This window comes from Saccostrea echinata, unplaced genomic scaffold (genome assembly GCF_033153115.1).
Source record: "Saccostrea echinata isolate AGI-Se365-2 ecotype Australia unplaced genomic scaffold, CSIRO_AGI_Sech_v1 ptg000008l, whole genome shotgun sequence".
NCBI classification, from domain to species: Eukaryota; Metazoa; Mollusca; class Bivalvia; order Ostreida; family Ostreidae; genus Saccostrea; species Saccostrea echinata.
Window position 1 is genome coordinate 166,576 of NW_026889757.1, and position 23,850 is coordinate 190,425.

Here is a 23,850-nt window from a genome sequence, read left to right on the forward strand (position 1 = left end):
TTACATATAATCATATAGAATTTAGATGTTGTTTGCACGTATAGATGTTCATAAATTGTATCTTAATTTTGACCTGGACTTTTTTTTTCAACGGTCACTTCATTTAAATTAAAAAATAATAATAAATTAATTTCCTAGGAAATATTAAAATGAACTTTCTATTAATATTTTATTCCCTTGGAAATGAAATAAAGAAAAATGATTATTTTACCATGTTTTTGTCAATTAGGGTCCCTTTGGGTTAATAGACGCATTTAAATAGGGGTGAATGAAATGTTTTGATAGCAAGATTTTTTGCAATATTTTAAAAACGTTTATAATAAACAGCGATTTATGCGCCAAAGTCAAACTTCATTAGTGGTAGATTGAGCATTTTTTGTCCCTGGAATCTGATTTGAGTACTTTAAAGATCATTTCTGTATACATTGATATTTTATTGGTTAAAGAAATATATATGGTAAATTCTACCCTCATGATAAAAGTCTCTTGAAATGTGAATAATTGCACCAAGTATCCTCGAGTACCCAAACTCTGCTCTGTCCAGGTGTCGGGTGGTTACGTTCCGTGTTCGACCCGCGTGGTTACGACCCAAGTGGTTTCGACCTACTCTAATATATATCCCTACATGTGAATACCTGAGTACAGGGGTATACACTGTGCGGTAAACAAATGGATATTCGGAAACTGTATATTGTATGGCTTCAGAGGTGTGCATGTCAATAGGTAGTTGTTTCCGTATGTGTAGTCAACGTGCAGTGAGAAGGTTTCCTAACATTTTTTTTCTACTATCGCGGATGTTGATGAATTTGATTTAGTAATGAATTATATTTGAACAGTTTTTCATAAAAAATAATCAAATACTTCTTCAAATGTACCGTGATCACATATGCACTATCTAAACATTAATGTAGGTTTCTCCAAATTAAATTACATACGATAATTAACACAAATATACGTGGTCAATATAAAAAAAAATGTAGACGAAAAAATAAAATGTAAAACTGGTGAAAGTGTTAATTAATTTTGTTCCGAAGCAATTAATTGTTAATTAATTGCTTCGTTCCGAAGCCATTCGGGTCGAACATGGATTCTTGTCGAAACCACGCGGGTCGAACAAGTAATGGGAATGTAACCACCCGCATTCCTCTGTCCATAAGCGGAAAACAGCCTGCCTTACTCTCTGAATTAATTTTTTGATTTGTTTCTTGTTTGCTACATATAGTAAAGAACTTAAACATTAGTTTTAGTAATATTATCGCCAAACCCCCTAACTCCGTCACTTTCGGGAAACTCCGAGCTGTTTGTAAACGAATGCGATTGTGACGTCTTTTTTTTTTTTTTACATGCTGAAAATCTACAATCGGATGCTGATTTTTTTTCAATGGGGGAAAGAAGTAATAAAAATTCTACATTTGGTACTTTATACATTAAAGCATTTTTAAAATGGTCAATAAAAAGATAGAACTTATTCAATTTGTGAGGATTTTAAAACTGGATTTAAATGTTTTTATCAAATATAATAAAACAATTTGAAAAGTATAGGCAAAGGAAATAGAAGATAATGTTTCTGTATTATGTCAGGTTTGATTGAATTGACTACTCAGATGTCTCAATTATTAAACTCTGATAAGATAAAACTATGAGTATCATTAGGATTTTTACTTGGAAAGTTATCTCTTATCAGAGGGTCGGTCCCCATTGAGGTTTATTATTCAGTAAACACTGTAAAGTATGATAATTTAAGATCATTGAATTCTAATTTTATCATTATTGAAATATTCAGGTTAATTAGTGAAATCAGAAAAAGAAAAGTAAAATCTAAAACTGAGCTTAATTTTAGGTGATGATACTATGACAGAAGAACAGCAGTCTACACCTCAATGTCCCTCATTGCAGGTATTTATACAAGACTTATTTCTTGCTTTGTATATGAAAGATTTTGATCTATATTAATCATTACACATTCATAAAGGTTAAAAAAAATAATCATATTAAAAAAAAAGCATTTTAATACATGTAAGGATCTGTATGAGTTTGCAGATTGTGTATATAAATCATTGTTTAGCTGTGCATTCATTTGTATGTTAACAAATTTCCTATAACTATTTCCTGATTACTTTTTCCATTGATTTAAATATTGTTTAGTTTTAATATCTGGTACCAGAACAGTTGAACTTTGTTATTTTGAACACCGATATTGGGATGTAGAAGTGAGTTGTCAGTCCCAACCACCTTTCTTATGTTTTTAAACTTCATTATAAATGTAAAATCCTCATTTATCTCAAGTTAATCTTGGTCCCATTAAGTTCTTGATAACGAGGTTTGACTATACAGTAAAACATGCTTACAGAGAAGTGTCAGGAAGGAACAATTTTGCTTCATTATAAAATTAAAATGTAATTTGCTATATCTGTAGATATTTAGAATACATTGTCAAACCTCTGGGAATGAAAATCACCTAGATCTAAGCGTGAACTCATTATAAGTGGTATTCACTATTAGCATGTTTTACTGTATATTTTTTTCTGAGTGGAACTGAACTCCTATATTTAGATTTCATCTTACCTTTGAAAATTTTTTGGTGTAGACTTGCAGCATGATAATCATGAAAACTAGCCCTTTACTAAAATTATGATTGAGTCCAGGGGATCAGGAGCCAGGGCCATAAAACTTAGATGAGCTAACTTTTGATCTCAGTCTCACTTTTACAAAAGGAATATATAGTGGAAAAGTGAGACTGAGATCAAAAGTGAGCTTGTCTAAGTTTTATGGCCCTGGGGCCAGGCCTCAGGTTGAAGCAAAGTTGGTCATATAATGTTTCTGGCATCTTGTTTCATAATTGAGTTGTCAAAATCACATTCCTCACCTATCCTCATCATCTTGTTGCAGATGAGCTCTGGATTGAAGGAGCGATTAAAGCGATGTGGACGATACCACTCCTCTCCCTTGGCTGGACAGAACCCCCACAGCCGAACACACTTCAATCCACCATCACTGGTGTCATCTAATAAATCAGGAATCCGAGAAATTCAAGAAAAAGAAAGCTGTGAATTACAAAAAGACATGCTTGTCAGTCCTCATGTTGATCAAAGTTATCCTGTGAATTCATGTAGGATGTCAGAGGTGCATTTTACAAAGAGTGCTAGTTTTACTGACAATGAGAACATGAGAATTCTTGGTGGCCATGATTCTGAAAGTGGGGATAATAGTGCTGTGTTAAACATCATTAAACCACAGAAATTAGACTTCTCAAAGGATCAGAACTGTGACGGTAACATCTCCGATGATACAAGTAATGAAAGGGACTCAAAAAATAAAATTATAGAGAAAAGTAAACTTCAGTCAATGATAAAAGAAAGAGAAGATGTCCTACGAAAACTCAAGCTTGTTCAATTTTACCAACACAAGGTAAGTGACATGTATATACATATTATATACAAACATGCACACAGATTAAGAGTTTACTTGGAATAATGAACTAGAATGACAATTTGCTGTTCTCTGCAGCATGACCTTGAGAAGATGGAAGAGTTGATCAGGAAATGGCGCTGCGTGTGTCAAGAGGGGTTGGTTGACCTCCTGAATTTGATGCCAGAACCTCGACCTGAGCTCACAGAACTGATTGATCATCTTGGTATTGATCACAAGATGATTGGATATGATAAGGAGGAGCAATCATTTGAGTGTACAGATTTAAATGGTTAATTGAATCATTTGAGTCACAGACTGGTTACTAAGACACTTTAACAGTTTTTAACATATGTCTCACAAATTATACTTTCACATTGTTTGCAAATCACTTCACTATGATACATGTGCTGATGATAAAATTTCAACCCCGAATATTTTTTTAGGATAACAAAATATATATGTAATGTCTGAAATTGTAAGACATGTGTACACTTGTACTCAAAAGCCAAGTTGATGTTTCATGGATATATTTGTTAATTACTTTTTGTTAAATAACTTAAATTTATTTTTGTTACTCTGTTATGATCTGTTTTTATATATAAAGTATGAATTAGGGAGTCATGTTAAAAATTGATTTTATGTTGAGTGTGATCTTTTTTATTTTAATGGTAAAGTAGAGATATTATGAGTGAGCTCACAAAATGATAACCCCATTGACTTACATTAAGGCCATATACAGTCTTTGTGTCTGTCAGTTTTGAACTTCAATTTTTCCTCCCACACAAAGTTATAGATCAGACAATATGACAGTCAAAATGATTCATATATATACCCCCACCCCAAACTTTGTTGAGGATGAATATAATAAAGAAAATATAAACTAGATGCATAAGAAAAAGTCAACACTAGAGGTACTGTGAGTGAGCTCACAAAATTACCACCCTCTCCTGCAATTTTTTTAAAGTGCCTATTTGCAATTTTGTAAATTTACTTTAAACATGCTAAAATAACCTTGGTTTAAAAAAATCACATATCCTCTGGTCTTAAGTGATCTTTGAGTGAAATATGGACATCCAATGTTTCTCCATTAGAAAATTAAAGACATGTCATGAAATTTTACACTTTTTCTGCCATTGACCTTGAAACTGTGAGTATGGCCTTGGGTCAAAGTCATGACACACTTTATCATATAAACAATGTGTGTACCAAATATTAGCTTCCAGTAAGGTATATACTGGACAAAAATTATATACTTTTCAGTGACCTTCCACTTGCAGAAAAACATTGAGTCAAGGTCATAGCACAGCTTATGGTTATAAACAATCTTTGTACCAAGTATGAGCTTCTATTGACTCTCCATTACAAAGTTATGGCCCGACCAAGAATTCTTTACTTTTTCTGTCAATGAACTTAAACTTGCCTGAATGACCTTGTTTCAAGGTCTTGCACACCCTCAGGTCATAAACAATCCTTGTACCAAGTATGAGCTTTGAATAATTTTTCATGTAACCATGAAAACAATGTACCAGTGGTTTAAAGTGATAATTTTTTGCTGTTTTAGAAATTTACAGGTTGTTACCTTTTAATCAGGAAACATATTATTTGACTCATCTTGATTTGTACGTATCTGATAGAACTAAAGTTAAATATCATATATTGATAAAGTTTGATAAGATTACACAGTTGCTATGGTTACGAAGAATAAAAGATGTTCAATTTTGTTATCTTGACAGCAATATTGATCCCTATGTGGTAGCTTCTTGCATCCAGTTAGAGATTGTGTGGTGGTTAAAAATGAAAGTTGTTCATAATTTATATCAATAATAAAAGTTTTGGAATCTACATAGAAGAGTATGTATCCAAGGAAACAAAATATTTTTCAGCTTTTGATAAATATTTTTTCCTATAATTTTCATAGCAATGCTCTATTTTAAGAATTAAATTTGAAATTTTTTAAATGTGAAAATTAGGAACACAAAATTGCCTTTAAAAATTGATCTCCAGTTATATAGAAATATGTGCTCTTTAAAAGGATAAGATCAGATAAAACATATACAAGGTAAATTTGAAGGCCCTTTTTGGTATTAAAACAATAGCAAACATTACCAACCAAAACGAAATATTTTCAGCTCACCTCAGCGAAGTTAGGAGGAGCTTATATAATACCCTTGGCGTCGGTGTCTGTCGTTGGCGTCCCAGGTTCAAATTTTTGAGCAGATTTCTTTTTAAGTACTTCTATGCCCTATATCAATCAGAGATGCATGGAAGATACTTTTAGTATGTTTCATTGTACTAGTCAAGGTTTCAGATGCAGCAATTTAAGCTAAAGAATGACCAGGTTAATGTTTTGGAGCAGGTGGTCAGATCAGACTCTTTAATTTATTCAGATCTTTAGCCTGCATTCTTGAAGGAGTTTGAAAAATGGCAGTTTTGAACATGTTCCGAGTCCCATGGTTAACTTTGCAGCAATGTAAAAAAAAAAGTGACGTAGAGTGTTTCCAAAAGTTGAAGGCTTGATGTCTGAAAAGCATGATAAAGACATTTGTAAAACCAACTATTACATACAAAAATAAAATACGGAAATAAAAGTATTCAAAAGATATAAATTTATTCATTAGTTCGTTATTATAAAGTCATACACTCAAAAATAAAAGCAATTAAAAGGTTGAAATGCAACCTAATAATAGATAAAGATCCTTGTTAGTTTTTAAATATTGTTTCACGTCCCGTTCGAGAATTTTTCACTCATATAGAGACGTCACCATATACTAGTGAAGTGCTTCAAATTTAGACCTTTACTTAGCACTCAGGGCCATTGAGCAGTGAGGGTTCTTCATCGTGCCAACGCCTACCGTGACACGGGGCCTCGGTTTTTAAGGTCTCATCCGAAGGACCCGCAACTTTCTCTTCAAAGTGCCGAGCGTTTGGCGAAGGAACAGATGCTACCTATTATTTACCGACTTACGTCAGTCGTGGCCGTTATTCGAACACACGACCTTCCGATCACGGAGCGAGCGCTCTACCGACTGAGCTACCGCGACGGCTTTTTCTTAAGAAATACAGGTAATCAGAGATTACAGAGCTCACCTCCACGTATATTGTCTTTAAGTAAGGCAAAGTTTGGATCAGATAGGCCTTATACCCCGGTAGTTTCTTGGTAATGGATCTGCTCCAAAAACTTTAACCTGGTCACTCATCAGGAAAATGTAGGTCAAGTCCGGCATCTGAATCAACTCTGGTAGTGTGCATCCCTTGATGTGTCATCATGCAAGATTGTTTCAGGTAGGCCTTATAGTTTCTTGGTCATGGACCTGCTCCAAAAATTTGTTCACTCATCTGAAAAATGTAGGTCAAATCCCACATCCAAAGCAACTCTGGTAGTATGCAGCAATAAATTTATCTCAGTGCAAAGTTGGTTTGCATAGGGCTTATAGTCACATTAGAAAGAAACTGCTCAAAAAACATTAACCTGATCATTCATCTGGAAATATAGGTCAAATTCAGCGTCCGAAACAAGTCTAGTAGTGTGCATCTTTAGATGTATAATTAATTCATACAAATTTGGTCCAGGTAGGGCAAATATTTACGTAAGAATGAACATGTTCCAAAACCTTCAACCTGGTCACTCATCTGGAAAATGTAGGTCAGATCCAGCATCCGAAGCAAGCACAGTAGTGTGCATCCTTAGATGTATCATCCGTGCAAGTTTGGTCAACATAGGGTTTATAATTACTTTAGAATGAACCTGCTCCAAAAACTTTAACCTTGTCATTCATCTGAAAAATGTTGGTCAGATCTAGCATCCGAAGCAAGTCCAATAGAGTGCACCCCTAGATGTTTCATCCATGCAAGTTTGCTCAACATAGGGTTTATAGTTACTTGGAAATGAGACCCGTTCCAAAAACTTTATACAGGCATATGTACAGTGTCCATTGTCCATCTGGCCGTCTTCATAGCTACTCCTACATTATTGGTCAAGCTCAAGTAAAACGATGCACAGGGACGACATGGCGATACTTACAGTTTAAGTTTTGATTTCGATAAAAAGTGTCGCCATGGTTTCTAAAAGTAAAGTAATTAATCCTTTCAAAATCTCACTCTTCCTAAGATTTACACCGGTTTCAATGAAGCTTAGTGATTAGTACACAATAAACTACAAGCAGTTAGTTTTTGATTTCGATTAAAGGCGTTGCATTGGTTACTAAAAATCATTGTAACATTATTTACTCTCGTTTCAATATACAAGTAACATCAAGATACAAATTCTGTGTATTAGTTTTTTTTTAAAGAATCTGGGGGGATAAGACGAGCCATGTGCCCATGCCCATTTTTCGGCTATGCAAGAACATTTATTGGAAAAAATCTCTCAATTGTTCGAATTTACTTAAGCATTTTAATGTTTACCGTAGTTTTCAAAATGATATTTATATTCTAAACAAGCTAAACAGTTGACTTTCATTTACTGTCACAAATGTCTAACATGGGTAAGGACTTCTATTAATTAATCTGCATATTGAGTGTTTACACTTACTGTGGAGATATTATAAAAATGTTAACATCGTATATAATGATAATGGTGATCTAGAAGCGCTTTTATTTAAAATAAATAAAACGGGAATAAAAGTATTCAAATATCTATTATAATTTTTATCCGGCATTTTAAATAATTCACTGTAAATAAGTTCATTACTACATGTATATATTTTATTTCCAGTGAAAAATATGTTATTCCTATAGACATTTTTTATAAAGTAAAACAAAATTAAAACAAAAAACAAAAAAAAAAAAAAAACAAAAAAAAAAAAAAAAATCAGAGCATGACTCGAACACTTTCCTCAATAAACGTCCCTTTGAAGAGCTCCTCGCTAACCACTAGACCACGGAATCACACTAACATGTTCATTTAAATAGCATACAGTTCTCTATATTTAGCAAGCGTTTTTGGACTTAGAATTTTTTAAGACCACTGTGAAAATTTAAGTAAGTTAACTTAATTTTTTATGTAGAGTGGGTCTTCATACCAAATTTTTGCAAGTGTAAAAAGCAACATCTTTCCATTGCCTTTCATTAATCGTTCTCAAAAAAATGGTACGATGACCCACTCTATTTAAAAAAAGTAGTTATATCATCCAATTTATGTCAGTTTCTGTGAAAATTGAGCGTGATGCCATTTTGTTGTGTTAATCAGAATCATTTTCGCTGTTACAGTATTCAGGTTTTGTCAAATTTATATGCAAATGGTAATAAGCATTACATTAATTCAACAAAAAGTGAAATTTTTGTAAAATGAATTTATTGATTTTTTATCGATCGTTATGTAGGCAGATGGCTCGGCTTATCCCCCCAGTTTCTTTTAACTCTGTGGCTCGATCTAAAGTGGGAGAGTTAAATGTATGTCAATTCAAATAGCACGCCAAATTAAAAACTGTCTACAGTTTTACGGTAAATAGACTTTATTAGTTTTTCAATTGTAAATTAAGTAGTCTAGAAAGCGTATACTATAGAAGATGGTTTGCTAGCTATAGTTTTCATCTGTAAAACTACGTGTATTTAAAATCAAAGTCTATCTGCTTGTTAATAAACATTAATAATAAATATAGTTTTTTGTTGATAAATATTAATTCTTATCAATATATTTTTAATTATATATAATTAACTTTATTTCTTTGACCCTTCAGTTATGAATAATTATAGTTTCACAAATCGTGAAACTATATTTGTCAGATAAATTTACAGTAATTTATATTCATTAATTTTTTTTCATATATTATATACTTATGTACTATATACTTTTGAGGGATATTTGTCAATCATAGTTTATTTAAGCATGTGCCGACAAATTGAATATCACGCGATATCGACGACATCCAAAAATAAGAATTCAATGCTTATATTTACATTCTCAATTTTTCTCTTTTATTAATTGATAATTTCATTAATCTTAATTATGAATTTAGTGCTTTTCAGAACTGGTGTGCTTAATTAATAGACGTAAGAGCCGTGTGACATCGGAAGTTAATAATGCAAATGAATATTGCGAGGGAAAAAATGAAAATTAGATTTAAACGTATCATTTAACAATATACATTTTAGTATTTTACAGTGTAGAAAATGCATATAGTTCCTATTGTTTATCCTACCGCGCAGTGCCAAGGTTTCGCGTAGGTTATAGGGTATTGAATTTTTCATGAAGAAAATTACTCTGAATGTAAATATGAACTATAATTCATACTCATGAACCATAGCTAAGAGCTATTAAAGATAGTTAATTATAATGAATTTTTAAATTTGTTTGCAATGAAAATGATGTTGCAGATTCGAATTTAATCATACTGTAGCTAGGGTTCGATTTACGAATAAAACCTGTTTTGTACGTGAACCATAGTTTATGGTCGAGATATAATTTCATAGAAAAAATGTGCAATTTTGATACAAAACATTCTGATATGATCTCAGATATAGTATTTTATTTGTCATTTCTTTATTTAGCGCCTTACATAACTGTAAACTAGTCTAAAATCGTAAACTACTGAATGTATTGGTCATTAACTTTATTTAAGAATTGTTAACCATAGCTTACTAATTGTGAAACAGTATCCATCAGATATATCATATTGTGCATAATAAACATAAGATAAAATTTAGCCCCACACTATACCAGAGTTAATAATCTGAATATAAAAAAATCTCTTGAATCTATGCAACTAGAAAATATATGTGTGCATATACATGTACATGTATACGATTTAGGAGACCTTCTTCTCTAGAAACAAATTATTGAGATAACGAACAGTATTCAAGCTCAAAAGTCATTGAAACAAAACAAATTAGGAGCAGAGCAAATACGGACCTCTAAAAACATCAGAGGTGAGATCAGGTGCCTTGGAGGAGTAAGCATCCCCTGTCGACCTGTCACACCCGCTGTGTACTCCTTGTTATGATCGGGCAAACGAAGAAATCAGTAGCCAATACAGTGTGTAAATAATGGCCTAACAATTAGTATGAAAAACGTCAGTCAACATATGACTTAATGATAGATTGAAGCTGCTGACAAGGTCATTGTATCGACAAAGGAACTTGGAAAACGCCGAGTTTAAACGAGACTGTTAATATCCTTATTTCATAAACGTGTTTGTCAATAGTCTGCCTCGTTTTAGAAATTGTTCATTTGTGGAGGATGCTCTTGTGTATCGAATCAACTGGGAGATATAAACTCCATATGCAGGTGATAAAGGTATATTGCTACATAAATAAGGGAAATTGACGATAGAAAAGTTGAAGACATCACGTTTGTCATAAAGTTTTGTTGTTAGGTTACCATTAGCGTCTTTTTCTAGTAAAATATCTTAATATGAAACAGATGTGCAGACCTTGTTGCATCTTTTATTTCAAGTTCACTTGGATATATTCAGTTGACAAATTAATGGAAGTAGCTATTGTGAATTGATAATACGTCATCGAAATATCTAAAAGTCGAGTTGAAGGGCCACAGCAAGTATATTCTTCTTCTCATGTATAAGTTTTTGAATAAATTCTGCTTCGTATAAATACAAAATAGGTCTGCTAATAACGGGGGACAATTGATACCCCTGGGAATTCCGACAGATTGTCGGAAGACCTGATCTCCAAAAGCTACATAGATATTCTCGATCAGAAACTCAAGCATGTTTTTAATATCAACTTCATAGTATTTGTGTGTACAATAAGAGTGTTTTTAAAACAAAATAATTTGCAAATGACCAATGACAAGGTAGGTAAATTTGCGAGTTCCTTTTTATTGAAAAATCTGTCTATGACGCCAAAAAAGCCTCGATTTGAATTTATCGTGAAGAATGGTTGTATAAAGTGTTGAAAAGTCGTACGCTTTGATGTTATTGATTTTGGTAAAATTTTGCGATTTCAATTTTTAAAAAAAAAATTCCTTGGAGTTTCTAAGTATCCACATCTTATTTACACCACTTTTCGAATATATTGTTGTACTTTTACAGTACTCCGGAGGTTTCTCCTTCACTGCTGTTAATATTTTAGTTAAGAGTGAAGAAAGAATATTTACTGGAATGCTCTATGTATTTTTGTTTGTAAGGATTATAATGAAGTTTAGAAATCCAGATTGTTGGAAATATTAAAATATTTGAAAGTGACCGATGGCTTTGCAGAATTTCCTTAAAACACTTATAATTATATTGCCATCAAATTATATTTTAAGCTAAAACAAACAGTTGCATAAACAAGTGCCCTAAAGTTGACCGGCGTATACAATCGTCTGCATTGGGTGAAATTCACGAGATAATGAAGCTACATTGTAGTTATGCACTTTTTCAAGTAAAATATCCAAATATGAAACAGATGTGTCAGACTCTGTGGTATCTTTTATTTCAAGCTCACTAGGATATATCGTATCGACATAAGAATGGAAATAGCCATTGTTAATTGACATTGTTAATTGACAATACGTCGTCGATATATCTTAATGTCGGGTTGAAGGCCACAGCAAGTGTTTTCTTCTTTTCACGTACAAGATTTTGGACAAATTCTGCTTCATATGATTATAAAAAAAGGTCTGCTAATAACGGGGCGCAATTGGTACCCATGGGAATTCCAACAGATTGTTGGAAGACCTGGTCTCCAAATACCACATAGATACTGTCAATCAGAAACTCAAGCATCTTTTTAATGTCAACTTCAGAGTACTTATGTGTACAATCAGAATGTTTTTTAAAAAAATAATTTTGCAAATGACCAATGATAAGGTAAGTAAATTTACGAGTTCCATTTTTATTGAAAAAGCAGCTGTCAATGATGCCAAAAAGCCTGGACTTTAATTTATCGTGGGGAATGGTTGTGTATAAAGTTGAAAAGTCGCAAGTTTTTAAGCTGTTGATTTTGGTAAAATCTTGTGATTTCAAATTTTCCAAAAGGTCCTTGGAATTTTTAAGTATCCACATCTGATTTACACCACTTCTCGAATATATTGTTGCACAGTACTCTTGAAGTTTTTCCTTTACCACTGTTAATATCTTAGTGAGGAGTAAAGAAAAAGGCTTGGTTGAACATTTACTGGAACCCGCTATATATCTTTGTTTGAAAGGATTTTTATGAAGTTTCGGAATCCAATATAAATACGGTAATTCAAATTTATTTTGGTTGTTTGGAATGTTAAAAATATTCAAAACTGACGTATGGTTTTGAAGAATGTCTTCCTTAGAAAGGTAAAATATCTGAACAAATATTGAAAAATATTTTGCGATTGTAATTTTTGCGGATTTGTCCTATCCGCAAAATTTCGCAAAAATTGAACAACCGCAGAAAGTACCCGTTATACGGTATATACGAGGAAGAAGAATATAAACACTTTGAAGGTTATGTTTCAGATGTTCGATATCTCTCTTTTGAAAGGTACTTTGGATTTTTTTTTTTTTTATTTTTTTTTTTCATTTTTTTTTTGTAATTTAAAAAGTTTGGAATAAACAGTTCAAATACCTTTTAGCCTAACGTGCTTTTGAGAATGTAAAGGTGAAGATAAGGAGCGGTGATCAATCTCACAAATGTAGTAAAAAATACAAACGAATCGTGAACAGGGCAAAAACAAGGACCCTGGACACAGGGAGGTTGGATCAGGTGCCTGGGAGGATTAACCTTCCCTGTCAACCGGTAACACTCGCCATGAGCCCTATGTATTGATCAGGTATACGGAGTACTCCGTAGTCAAATTTAGTAAAAAGCGACGACCTAACAAATGACATCAAACATTTCAAACAAAACACGACCCTACCATAGGTTTTATTTACCAATAAGGTCATTATAACGACCGTAGAATTTACTAAAAAAGGTTACTTTGAATGGGGTTGTTACATCTTCTTATTTGTCAGTAGTTGGACTCGGTTTTAAATAAACCGAGTCAGAAGTTTGACTCAGTTTAAAATTGATCGTATTCAGAGCATGTTCTTGCGTATTGAATCAGTTGGGAGACATAAACACCATATGCAGGTGATGATGGAATATCACTGCATAAATAAAGGAAGTTGACAATAGAAAAACTAAAGTCATTTTGTTTGTCAGTTCAGTTAAGTTTAGTTGGCCATTATCGTACGTCTATAGTCAGAAAACAAGCAAATATGAAACAGATGTAGCAGATCCTGTAGTGTCTTTTACTGGGATATATTGAATCGTTTCTTCTTTTCATGAAGACGTTTTTGAATAAGTTCTGCTCCAAGAGGTTGTTGGAAGACCTGGACTCCAAAGACTACATAGATATTGTCAATGAAGAACGCCAACATCTTTTTAATATGAACATGATAGTACTAGTACAAGTATATAGAGTCACAATAACCAAGGAATGTTGTAAATGACCAATGTTTGAGATATTTGATTTTGCTGAAAAAAATCTGCAAGTATATGATCAAAAAGTCTAAAACTATTGGCGATCAGGTGCCTAGGAGGATTAACCATCCCCTATTGACCGGCCACACCTGTAACATCCATTTATTTGTCACTATATAATGACCTTGTCAGCAAATGCAACCTGTCATTAAGTCAAATGCTGGCTGACGTTTTTCATACTAATTGTTAGGCCATTATTTACACACTGAATTTTCTACGGATTTTTCCGTTTTTTTCTCGATCATGGCAAGGAGCACACGGCGGATGTGACCTGTCGGCAGAGGATGCTTACTCCTCAATGGCACCTGATCCCACCTGTGATGCTTTTGGAGGTCCGTGTTTGCTCTGCTCCAGATTTGTATTGTCTAATGGACTTTTGAGCTTGAATACTATACAATTATGGACTCTTTCGGTGGTGAATATGGTTTGTTATTCACCAGAAAAATATCAATATTGACCGAGGCGAAGCCGAGGTCAATATTGATATTTTTCTGGTGAATAACAAACCATATTCACCACCGAAAGAGTCCATAATTGTTTTATTATATAGTCCGGATTTGAATAAATAAGACATTGAAGGATGCATGATGATACCACTTTCATTTATGAACTTCTGTCGTAGAAAAATTTTTAAAAAATGTCCAGATTACAAATTATAACTTTCGTGTTTTCCTTTTGCTGTTTGTAAGACATCGTAATGTTTAGAAAATAACCCTGTGATAAGCTTGGCTAATGTTTTTCCTACTCATTAACACAGCTGGCTCCGACCGTTGCAACCATTGTTTACAACGTTGTTTGAGGTGTTGATTGTGACGTCACAATGCCGCTGCACGCGCACCGACCCTCCGGTGAATACGGCTTCAAAACCAGTGAATATGTAGTGTTATGAACTGTTTGCGTTTGTATAGATTATATAGGGACTATAAATAGACTATATAATAATGTTCGCTATTTCCATGTATTTCATCTATTTCATTTTTAGATGTTTTATTGACTAAATACGTTAATGGCAGCTATTTACTTGTATTAAACTTTGTTACAAAGTTAACAGGTTGACTTTTGAATTAGCTATTATCGACGATTTGAAATATTTATATTTAAAAATCTCCTCAACAACCCTTGGGATTAGGATGGGACCACAAAGGGGTATCTTTATGGGGGTAATCTTTAAAATGTTCATCTCAATAACAGAAAGACCATGGATAGTCCTATTGATATGTAAGCATCTTCAGGACGTGCAGTTGCAATTTTGTTCAGTGTGTGACCCTAGGGATAAGACAATAATAAAATTTTGCATAATTAAAAGTCTTTAAAGGTGCTTCGACACAGATTCGAAGTTAACATTTTCCCAAAATTTTCAGTATCATATCATATACATGTATATGTAAAAAGAGCATTTCACACCAAAATACTATAAAAGCGTGTTTAGAAACTTCTTTTACCTGGACATTATTAAATCAAAATTTTGAAAACTTTGAATTTCGGGACTTGCTTGAATGGCGCATATCCTTACACTTTCACCAAGCAAACTTTATCACTGAGGAACCAAACTGAATCATTGCATAAAATTGAAATACATCTATTCACTAAACACAATAAGTATGTACTGGTCTCAGCTGATAAAGCTGGTAACAAAATAGTCTTTGTTTGTAAGGCTCATTATTTGAATTGTATCTTAGAGGAACTAGGATTTCATTCTGCAGGTCCATTTAAGATATTTTTAATATTCCAAACAATCAAAATGAATTTGAAGTGCCATACCTTTACTAGATTCCTAAACTTCATAAACATCCTTACAAACAAAGATACATAGCGGGTTCCAGTAAATGTTTTTACAAGCCTTTTTCTTTGCTCCTCACTAAAATATTTACTGTAATGAAGGAGAAACTTCAGGAGTACTGTACAACAGTATATTCGAGAAGTGGTGTAAATCAGATTTTGATACTTAAAAACTCCAAGGAAGTTCTAGAAAATTTGAAATCATAAAATTTTACTAAAATCAGTAACATCAAAATGTACTACTTTTCAACACTTAATACAACCATTTCCCATTGAAGTCCAGGCTTTTTGACATCATAGACAGCTGTTTTTTCTCTAAAAATGAAACTCGTAAATATACTTACCTTGTCATTGTTCATTTGCAAAACTATTTTGTTAAAAAGCGTTCCACATTTACTCTAAAGTTGATATTAAAAAGATGGTTGAGTTTCTGATTAACAATATCAATGTAGTTTTTGGAGATCAGGTCTTCCAACAATTGGTTGGAATTCTAATGGGTACCAATGGGTACCCTGTTATTACCAGACCTATTTTTGTATTCATATGAAGCAGAATTTATTCAAAAACTTATACATGAGAAGAAGAAAACACTTGCTGTGGCCTTCAACTCGACATTTCGATATATCGACGACGTATTATCAATTAACAATAGTTACTTCCATGCATTTGTCGACTCGATATATCCCAGTAAACTTGAAATAAAAGATACCACAGAGTCTGACACATCTGTTTCATATTAAGATATTTTACTAGAAAAAGACGCTAATGGTAACCTAACAACAAAGCTCTATGATAAACGTGATGACTTCAACTTTTCAATCGTCAACTTCCCTTACTTATGTAGCAATACACCCTTATCACCTGCATATGGGGTTAATGTCTCTCAGTTGATTCGATACGCAAGAGCATGCTCTACGTATGAAGAATTTCTAAAACTAGGCAAGCTATTGACAAACAAGTTGATAAAACAAGGATATCAACAGTCTCTTTTAAAGTTCGCAAGTTTTATGGTCGATACCTTGTCAGCAGCTTCAATCTATCATTAAGTCATATGTTGACTAACGTTTTTCATACTAATTGTTAGGCCATTATTTATACACTGAACTGTCTACGGATTTTTCCGGGATTTTTTCCGATCATGACAAGGAGCACACGGCGGGTGTGACCGGTCGGCAGGGGATGCTCACTCCTCCGTGGCACCTGGTCCCACCTCTAAAGTTTGAGGTCCGTGTTTGCTGTGAATATTCGTTATCTTCATATTTCAGGCAAATTGTTTAACGCCCCTCCCCCGATTAGGATTTGTGATTTTTTTTCTTTGGAATGTTCTTTCATGGTACATTTTTCTTGTTTCAGACTGTGAAATGATTCAATGTTATTTACAGAAAGACAGTTTATTTTTTATCCATTCTTTGTATATCTTTCAGAACCACACACACACACACACACATCTCTTGCTCATTTAGTAAGGCAAATGATATGAGGAAAAAGATCTCTCTTCATAAAATATAATAATCATATCACTAATAACAATACTGAATATTTTTCAAGTTGCATATTTTTCTCGTTTAGTCATGAATCATTCGATTGTCTCTCTTCCCATACTTTGGCTATTTCTTCCTACTCAACAAAATGCGACCTGCCAAAAATTCCCCAAATCCTCAGTAAGAGTGTTTCTGAGTATTTTCTCAATTATTCAATTGCTCGTTTTCAATGCAATTAACAATTCTCCTTGTTTGGATGATGTAATCCCTGGGTCTTTAAACTGTTAATTGGCTATTAAACCATTTACTCGTCAGCTCTATAAACACAGAACTCACACGTGGACATCACACAACTCAATTTAAAGGTTTATTGACAGAGAGGATCATGCTCGTTTCTTTTGAATTACCCCATTATTATGCCATTATGATGCAATTAAAGTTTTGAACACTCATTTTAGTATTATTTACTACAATAAAAGCATTTATGATGTTTAGAACTTCATATCTTTTCGAGTTATCAAAAAAAAAAAAAAAAAAAAAAAAAATGTGCAAAGTACTGAGTCACCTTTGAAGTTTAATCATCAATTGGGAGTAAAGCGTTATGGGCCGAACCTAAGTAAAAAGACACACTGCACTACAAGTAATGTACATCTAAGCCTATATATATATATATATATATATATATATATATATATATATATATATATATATATATATATATATATATCACACATGAGGGTTGTCCAGTACAATTGAGGACGAGTTGTTTAGAATGAAAAATAATGAGGAATGCAATCTAAAATTTTGTCTACTATTTAGTTTATTTTTCATCAGTATACATAGCATATCTGACATATATATTTGCTCAATAAACAAAATACGATAATGTTTGTTTTGTTTGGTATCGTCTTACGGCGGATAGATGATAATAACGTCAGTTCCAAACCAACGTCATGTTTCATCTTTGGTTTGAAAAACCCAACTTGAATTCGGGAATTTTACTAATTCCCCTTTATTCCCACATAAATAGGCAAGGGACTAATCTCACGCACACGTGGGACCTTCTGGGGATTTATATTTGTACAGTAATATATGGACAGCACTCTCACTTCATTTATCTAAATAAGGCAATCTTTTTGACGGTCTGCAATGATAGTGTCTTTCGCTGTTGCCAGTAGTTGTTCGTTCGTATGTATTGTTCTTCCCGGTGACTTGTTAAAAAAGCTCCCACTTAAAAAATCGTTCATTCCACTTGTATGTGATATTATGATATACTTTTATTCTCTGCTATTAATTAAAGTCTGTAAAGGCGTCATTACTAAATCGGCTACATAAAACTGGACTACTGTTCGGTGCGCCATAACGTCATCAAACATCGTCATTTCTTGTTTGTATTGTATTATATATATATATATATATATATATATATATATATATATATATATATATATATATATATATATATATATATATATATATATATATATATATATATATATATATATATATATATTAGGGATGGCAATTTGTAACCGGTTAACCGATTACTCGGTCGGAACGATGGCAATCGGCTAGAAATTCTGTAATCGGTTAGTAAGAAAAAATAAAATATATAAAAATTTGAACCTAATTTTCTTAAAATTCTTCTTTTTTTTTTGAAAAAAAAAAACCTTTGCATAAACGTTGATAATTCAGCGTTTTCACATATCCAAGCTTACTTGGATGTAATTATGGTTCTCCGGATTGAGATTGTAGGGTAATTGGTCACTTTGTGTTTGAAGCGGAAATTATGTTGATAATATGACCCAACAGGTATTAAACGTATACGCTTTATTGTCTGAAGTCGCAATGGATATATAACATCTATTTGTTTGTCAATTTTAAAGAGCCATTCTCTGTAACGACTTGAACTTTTATATAGGAGCTGTGGCACGCATAGTCTCAGAATTTCTCCAAACTCTCTATGATAAAAGTCTTTGATACCGTAAACTCAAATCAGGCAGAAATTGGTTTCTACGTGTCATGGTTACCATGGCAACATGTCCTAAAGTTTGAAAAATGGCATTTTTCAACATGTTCAGAGTCCCACAGTTAACGTTTGCAGCAAAGCAAACAAGTAGCAATGATTGTTTCTGAAAGTTGAAGGCCTGATGTCTTAAATGCATGATAAAACATGTTTGGTAAATCAAATATTACATACGTTACTATGGAAACAAAGAATTCAAAAGTAATAATTTTGCTCATTTAATTTTACAAAATCATACACTTAAGAATAAAAAAAAATATAGGTTGAAATGCAAGCAAATAATAGACAAAAGATCCTTGTAACATATACCAAGGAAGAAATATGATATTTCTTATAGGTTAGCAATGGTTGCCATGGTTTTAATACCGCAAAGGGACTTAAATTTACTCTCTTAGTGTTTTAGTCTTATCCTATCTTTTTAAAAAGCATATTTCTATATAACTAATGATCAATTTTTAAAGACGTTCCTGTGACCCTAATTTTAACATTTCAAAAAATTCAAATTCAATTCTCTAAATAGAGCGTTGCTATGGAAATAAGTCGAAAAAATATGCATAAAAATCGGAAAAATATTCTGTTTCCTTGGATACGTACCCTTGGATATAGATTCCCAAAACTTTTATGATTGAAAATTATGAACAATAAACCTGACTTTAAATTTTGACTGCCACCCAATCTCTAACTGGATGCAAAAAGCTGGCACATAGGGTTTAATATTGATATAAAATTCACAAAATCGAACATTTTCCCTTCTTGATTACCATAGCAACAGTGTTGTATTTTTCAACAAACTTTATCAATATTTGATATTCAACTTTAGTTCTACCAGATAAGTACTATTCAAGGTGATTCAAATAATGTATTTCTTGAATAAAAGATAAGTAAATTCCAAAGGCAGCAAAAAAATATCACTTTAAACAACTGGTACATTGTTTCCATGGTTACACTCCAAAGTAACAATTAATCCCAATTTTTCTTATGTTTTCGGTGTTGCAAGGTCCTAGGGATGTATTTGTGCCAGTCATGAATTTTATTGTTTTTCCTGAAGATAGTAGCATTAACCCAATCTAAGCAACATATTTTGCATGGTTACACTGTGTTACCATGGCAACCATAAAAGTTATTTCTAGAATAATATTGCCAATACCTAATTACTTGAGGTCAAATATTTTTATTGTTTTTTCTTCGGTTGTTGATTGAGTTTGATCATTTAACACCTATCATTAGTGAATATTGAGCGTTTTTCTGCATTTTTCAGCATCTAAAATGTATTCCAAATGTACCCATGGTTACCACTTACTTAGAGATAAATTCTAAAAAGTTTCTTTATAGCATAAGTGGCAACAAGGTGTCAGGTTTTTGTGAGAATGGTTTGTTTGTTTTTCTTAGTCTTTATTAAGGCTAAATAGAGATTCAAAGTAGCTGAAAATCTCAATTTTTCTAACTTTTCTGGTTGTTACCATGGCAACCAAGACACATAGCAACGAAATTTTATTTGATATATGTTTCTGGTGACAAGTTGTAATAATGGGCAAAGTTTCATCAAAATCGATGACCATGCGTGGCAAAGAAGTTTAAGTGGTTACAGAGAATCGCTATTTAAAATTACTGTTAAAACACCATGGCGTGTATGTTTGTTTTTTGCAGTTATCTATCGAATAATTACTACACAAACTTTGTAAATTAATTATGTATTTCAGACTTAGTATGGTGTCAATGCTGAATGAACGTATTTGAAATCTGCTTTGGGAAAATATCAATGATTTCTCAGTCATGATTCGTGGTTTTCTTAATTTTTTTTTTCCAGTCTACATTGAAAGTAAATTTAAATATAGAAGCATGTGGGATTTTTTAAAATCAAGAATCAAGACAAATAAAATGATTTAACATCTAGACTTTATTAGTCTTCTTGAGCTACTTAGGAAAAAGTATGTACATTAAGAAACGTCTCTATATGAGTGAAAAATTCTCGAATGGGACGTAAAACAACATTCAATCAATCAATCAACGTACATCAAGAAAATGCGTATATTGATACGGTTAACCGGTTAATCGGTCGGAACGTCTTGCGGTTAATTCTGTATTCGATTGCCATCCCTAATATATATATATATATATATATATATATATATATATATATATATATATATATATATATATATATATATATATATATATATATATATATATATATATATATATACCTTTCAGATTGATTGATTGATTGATATTGTAGTTTTACGTCCGTTACAAGATTATTTCACTTAGAAAAGGAGTCACCGTATCTCAGCGAGGGGCTTCAAATTTAGAATTTTACTAGGCATTCAGCGACAGAGTCAGGACCATTGTGAACAGTGACGGATCTGTCTGCCATAGCAAGAGGGCCTCCGTCTCATCCACACCTTTCACATTAAAGCGCAGAGTGTTTAGCGAAGGAACAGTTGCTACCTATTTTTTTTTTTATCGACTGAGGTTTGTTGAGGCCTTTTACTTGAATCTACGACTTTCATGAAGCAAAATACATTGTTGTTGTCCTGATTTTAATTTAATGTTTCAACATTATAGAGATCTTAAATAAAATCTAAAGCTTAGTTTTTTAACTAATAGTCATAAAGTTTAAGCAACATGCAGAAATTTGAGAATTGCACATTTTGAAATCAAAATAAAATTCTGAAAACACTCTTTAATTGCTTTACGCATTAAAAGATAACTATTTTTAGTTAACTATAACTTGGACTATACTTTAACTTATTAGGAAAATCTCGAATACTTTTTTTTTTTTTTTATACAATTGAAGATTGATATTGTATCCTATCTTGGCAATAAGGTATTGGTATGCATGTTAATAACTTGGTCCTTAGTCTGTCTATATTCATTGACTTGTCTTTAACACCTCTATTCCCTGTAATAATCCTCAAATCAGAAGATCATTAGGGGTGGACAAAATCAGGAAGATGAATTGTCAGACCTGGGTTCCCTGTGTTGTTTTCACGGCCTGCACTTGACACTGTTTAGCCGAAACTATTTAGAAACATGACTAATGCGATATTAACCATCGGCCATCAAAGCTATCAATTTATCACCACTTGTAGTTGACTTTGTTCGTTCTTCTGTTCCCAATGTTGTTCTTACGGATCAAATTCCACGTCTTCACTGAAAATTAAGCCCCGGTAGACGGACAGATAATTAGTGTTTCTAATGTTCTTTTAAGGAAACATAATTGGTTTGATGTTAGCCATCTTTAGCCTTCTTCGACAAGACTTGCCCGGGCTAATGATTGGCTCGATCCCTGCAGTGATCCCCGTGTGTCAAGTGAACGGTTAGTACCGTGATCATTTTCAAATGAGAACTAATGACGATAAACAAAGCGGTCCCTATTTAAGATACTTAACGTAATTTAAAATCGATTGAGAAATCTTGACATCAGGACCGAAGTTGTACCTATTAAGAAATGGTTAGATTTGCACAGTCATTAATGTTTAAGGCACCTTGCATTATATGGGCACCACAGGCATATCCATATCAAAGTCAACGTGCTTATAATATTGCCAGGACTTCAGTGTTAGAGATAATAAAATGTTTAAACAACTTTTACAATTAAAGCACTCTACAAACATAATTCTAGGCCCTACACTCCCGTAAGACCACAAAATGTTTCTCCGATTCAACTTCAATTTTCTTTTTAGGCAAAATGTTAAATACTTTCTAGTTATACCACTAACAAACAATGTGTTTTCTTCTTTCATTAAGAAAGTATTAGTTAAGAAAAATAGACAAAGTCACATAGTTACATAAGAGAACAATGCAAAGTCATTATAATGTTAGATCTCATTTATTTCATTTTAACTCTTCTAAAAGTATATTTATAAACAGTTTAATGAAACCGCATGTTCTACATTTTTGGAAACATGAACAGCCGATAATATTAAAAAATACATTGTAATACACATTTTTACCTTATTATCCAAAGAATAAGGCCAAAAACAAAAGAATTTTTTTTCATATTTTCGGCGACTCCGGCAAGAAAATTGCAATGGTTTAATCACTTATCTGGTTTTGCATGCTTCAGAACCGATTTCAGAAACAAGAATACAATCTATCTGCTAAGTAAAAACACATTCTATCAGTTCTGCTTAAAATTCAGTCATAAACTAGCTCGCGTGCTGTGTCATCTAAAACAAAAAGCTTTTTAAATAATCAAATGAAAATTCATTGAAATATGAATGATATTAAAAAAAATGATTATTTTATTTTGATTTCTGCAAACTAAATAAATAAAAAATTATACTTGTTATTATGAATGAGTCATATTGTTCTTTTATATAGATTATAACAAATCTTGTCAAAAAATAATGTTAAAAGAAGTTCCATTACACCTTGACCTTTGATAAGGATGCTATTTTGATTAACGATAAGTGATCCTTAGGTCATTTGTGTTATCATATCATATAAAAATTATATAAAAACCTCTCTTTATAAAGTGTTGGTAAAAACACATATTTTGAACTTTGACATTCTTTTACCTGTCAAGTTGATAAGTAACTTCAACTTTAAGAGGATAGTGATATATCAAAATAATTGCTCTTTCTGTGAATTTTATTTGTTCGTCCCCATATCCTTTAAAATAAAATGTCAACTGTGGACTGTGACTTAAGTCTTCACGTTTTGATGGTAGGTGTTACTCCTTCCATGTTTATATAATTCTGTAGGGATCATTGCGTTTTTTTTTACAGGGGATTCCATCATATTCGTATCAACCAAAGAAAAAATATT

The 23,850-nt window shown here is 32.5% G+C and overlaps 1 protein-coding gene across 1 annotated transcript; it reads left to right on the top strand.

Moving 5' to 3' along the window:
- The first annotated feature begins 381 nt into the window (after positions 1–381).
- Positions 382–4,028, top strand: LOC133180894 (swi5-dependent recombination DNA repair protein 1 homolog). Its single transcript, XM_061315339.1, has 4 exons — positions 382–457; positions 1,841–1,896; positions 2,890–3,408; positions 3,508–4,028. Exons 2-4 carry the CDS (start codon positions 1,852–1,854, stop codon positions 3,703–3,705), a joined length of 762 nt encoding a protein of 253 aa, XP_061171323.1. The 5' UTR covers positions 382–457; positions 1,841–1,851; the 3' UTR covers positions 3,706–4,028.
- Positions 4,029–23,850: the final 19,822 nt, after the last annotated feature.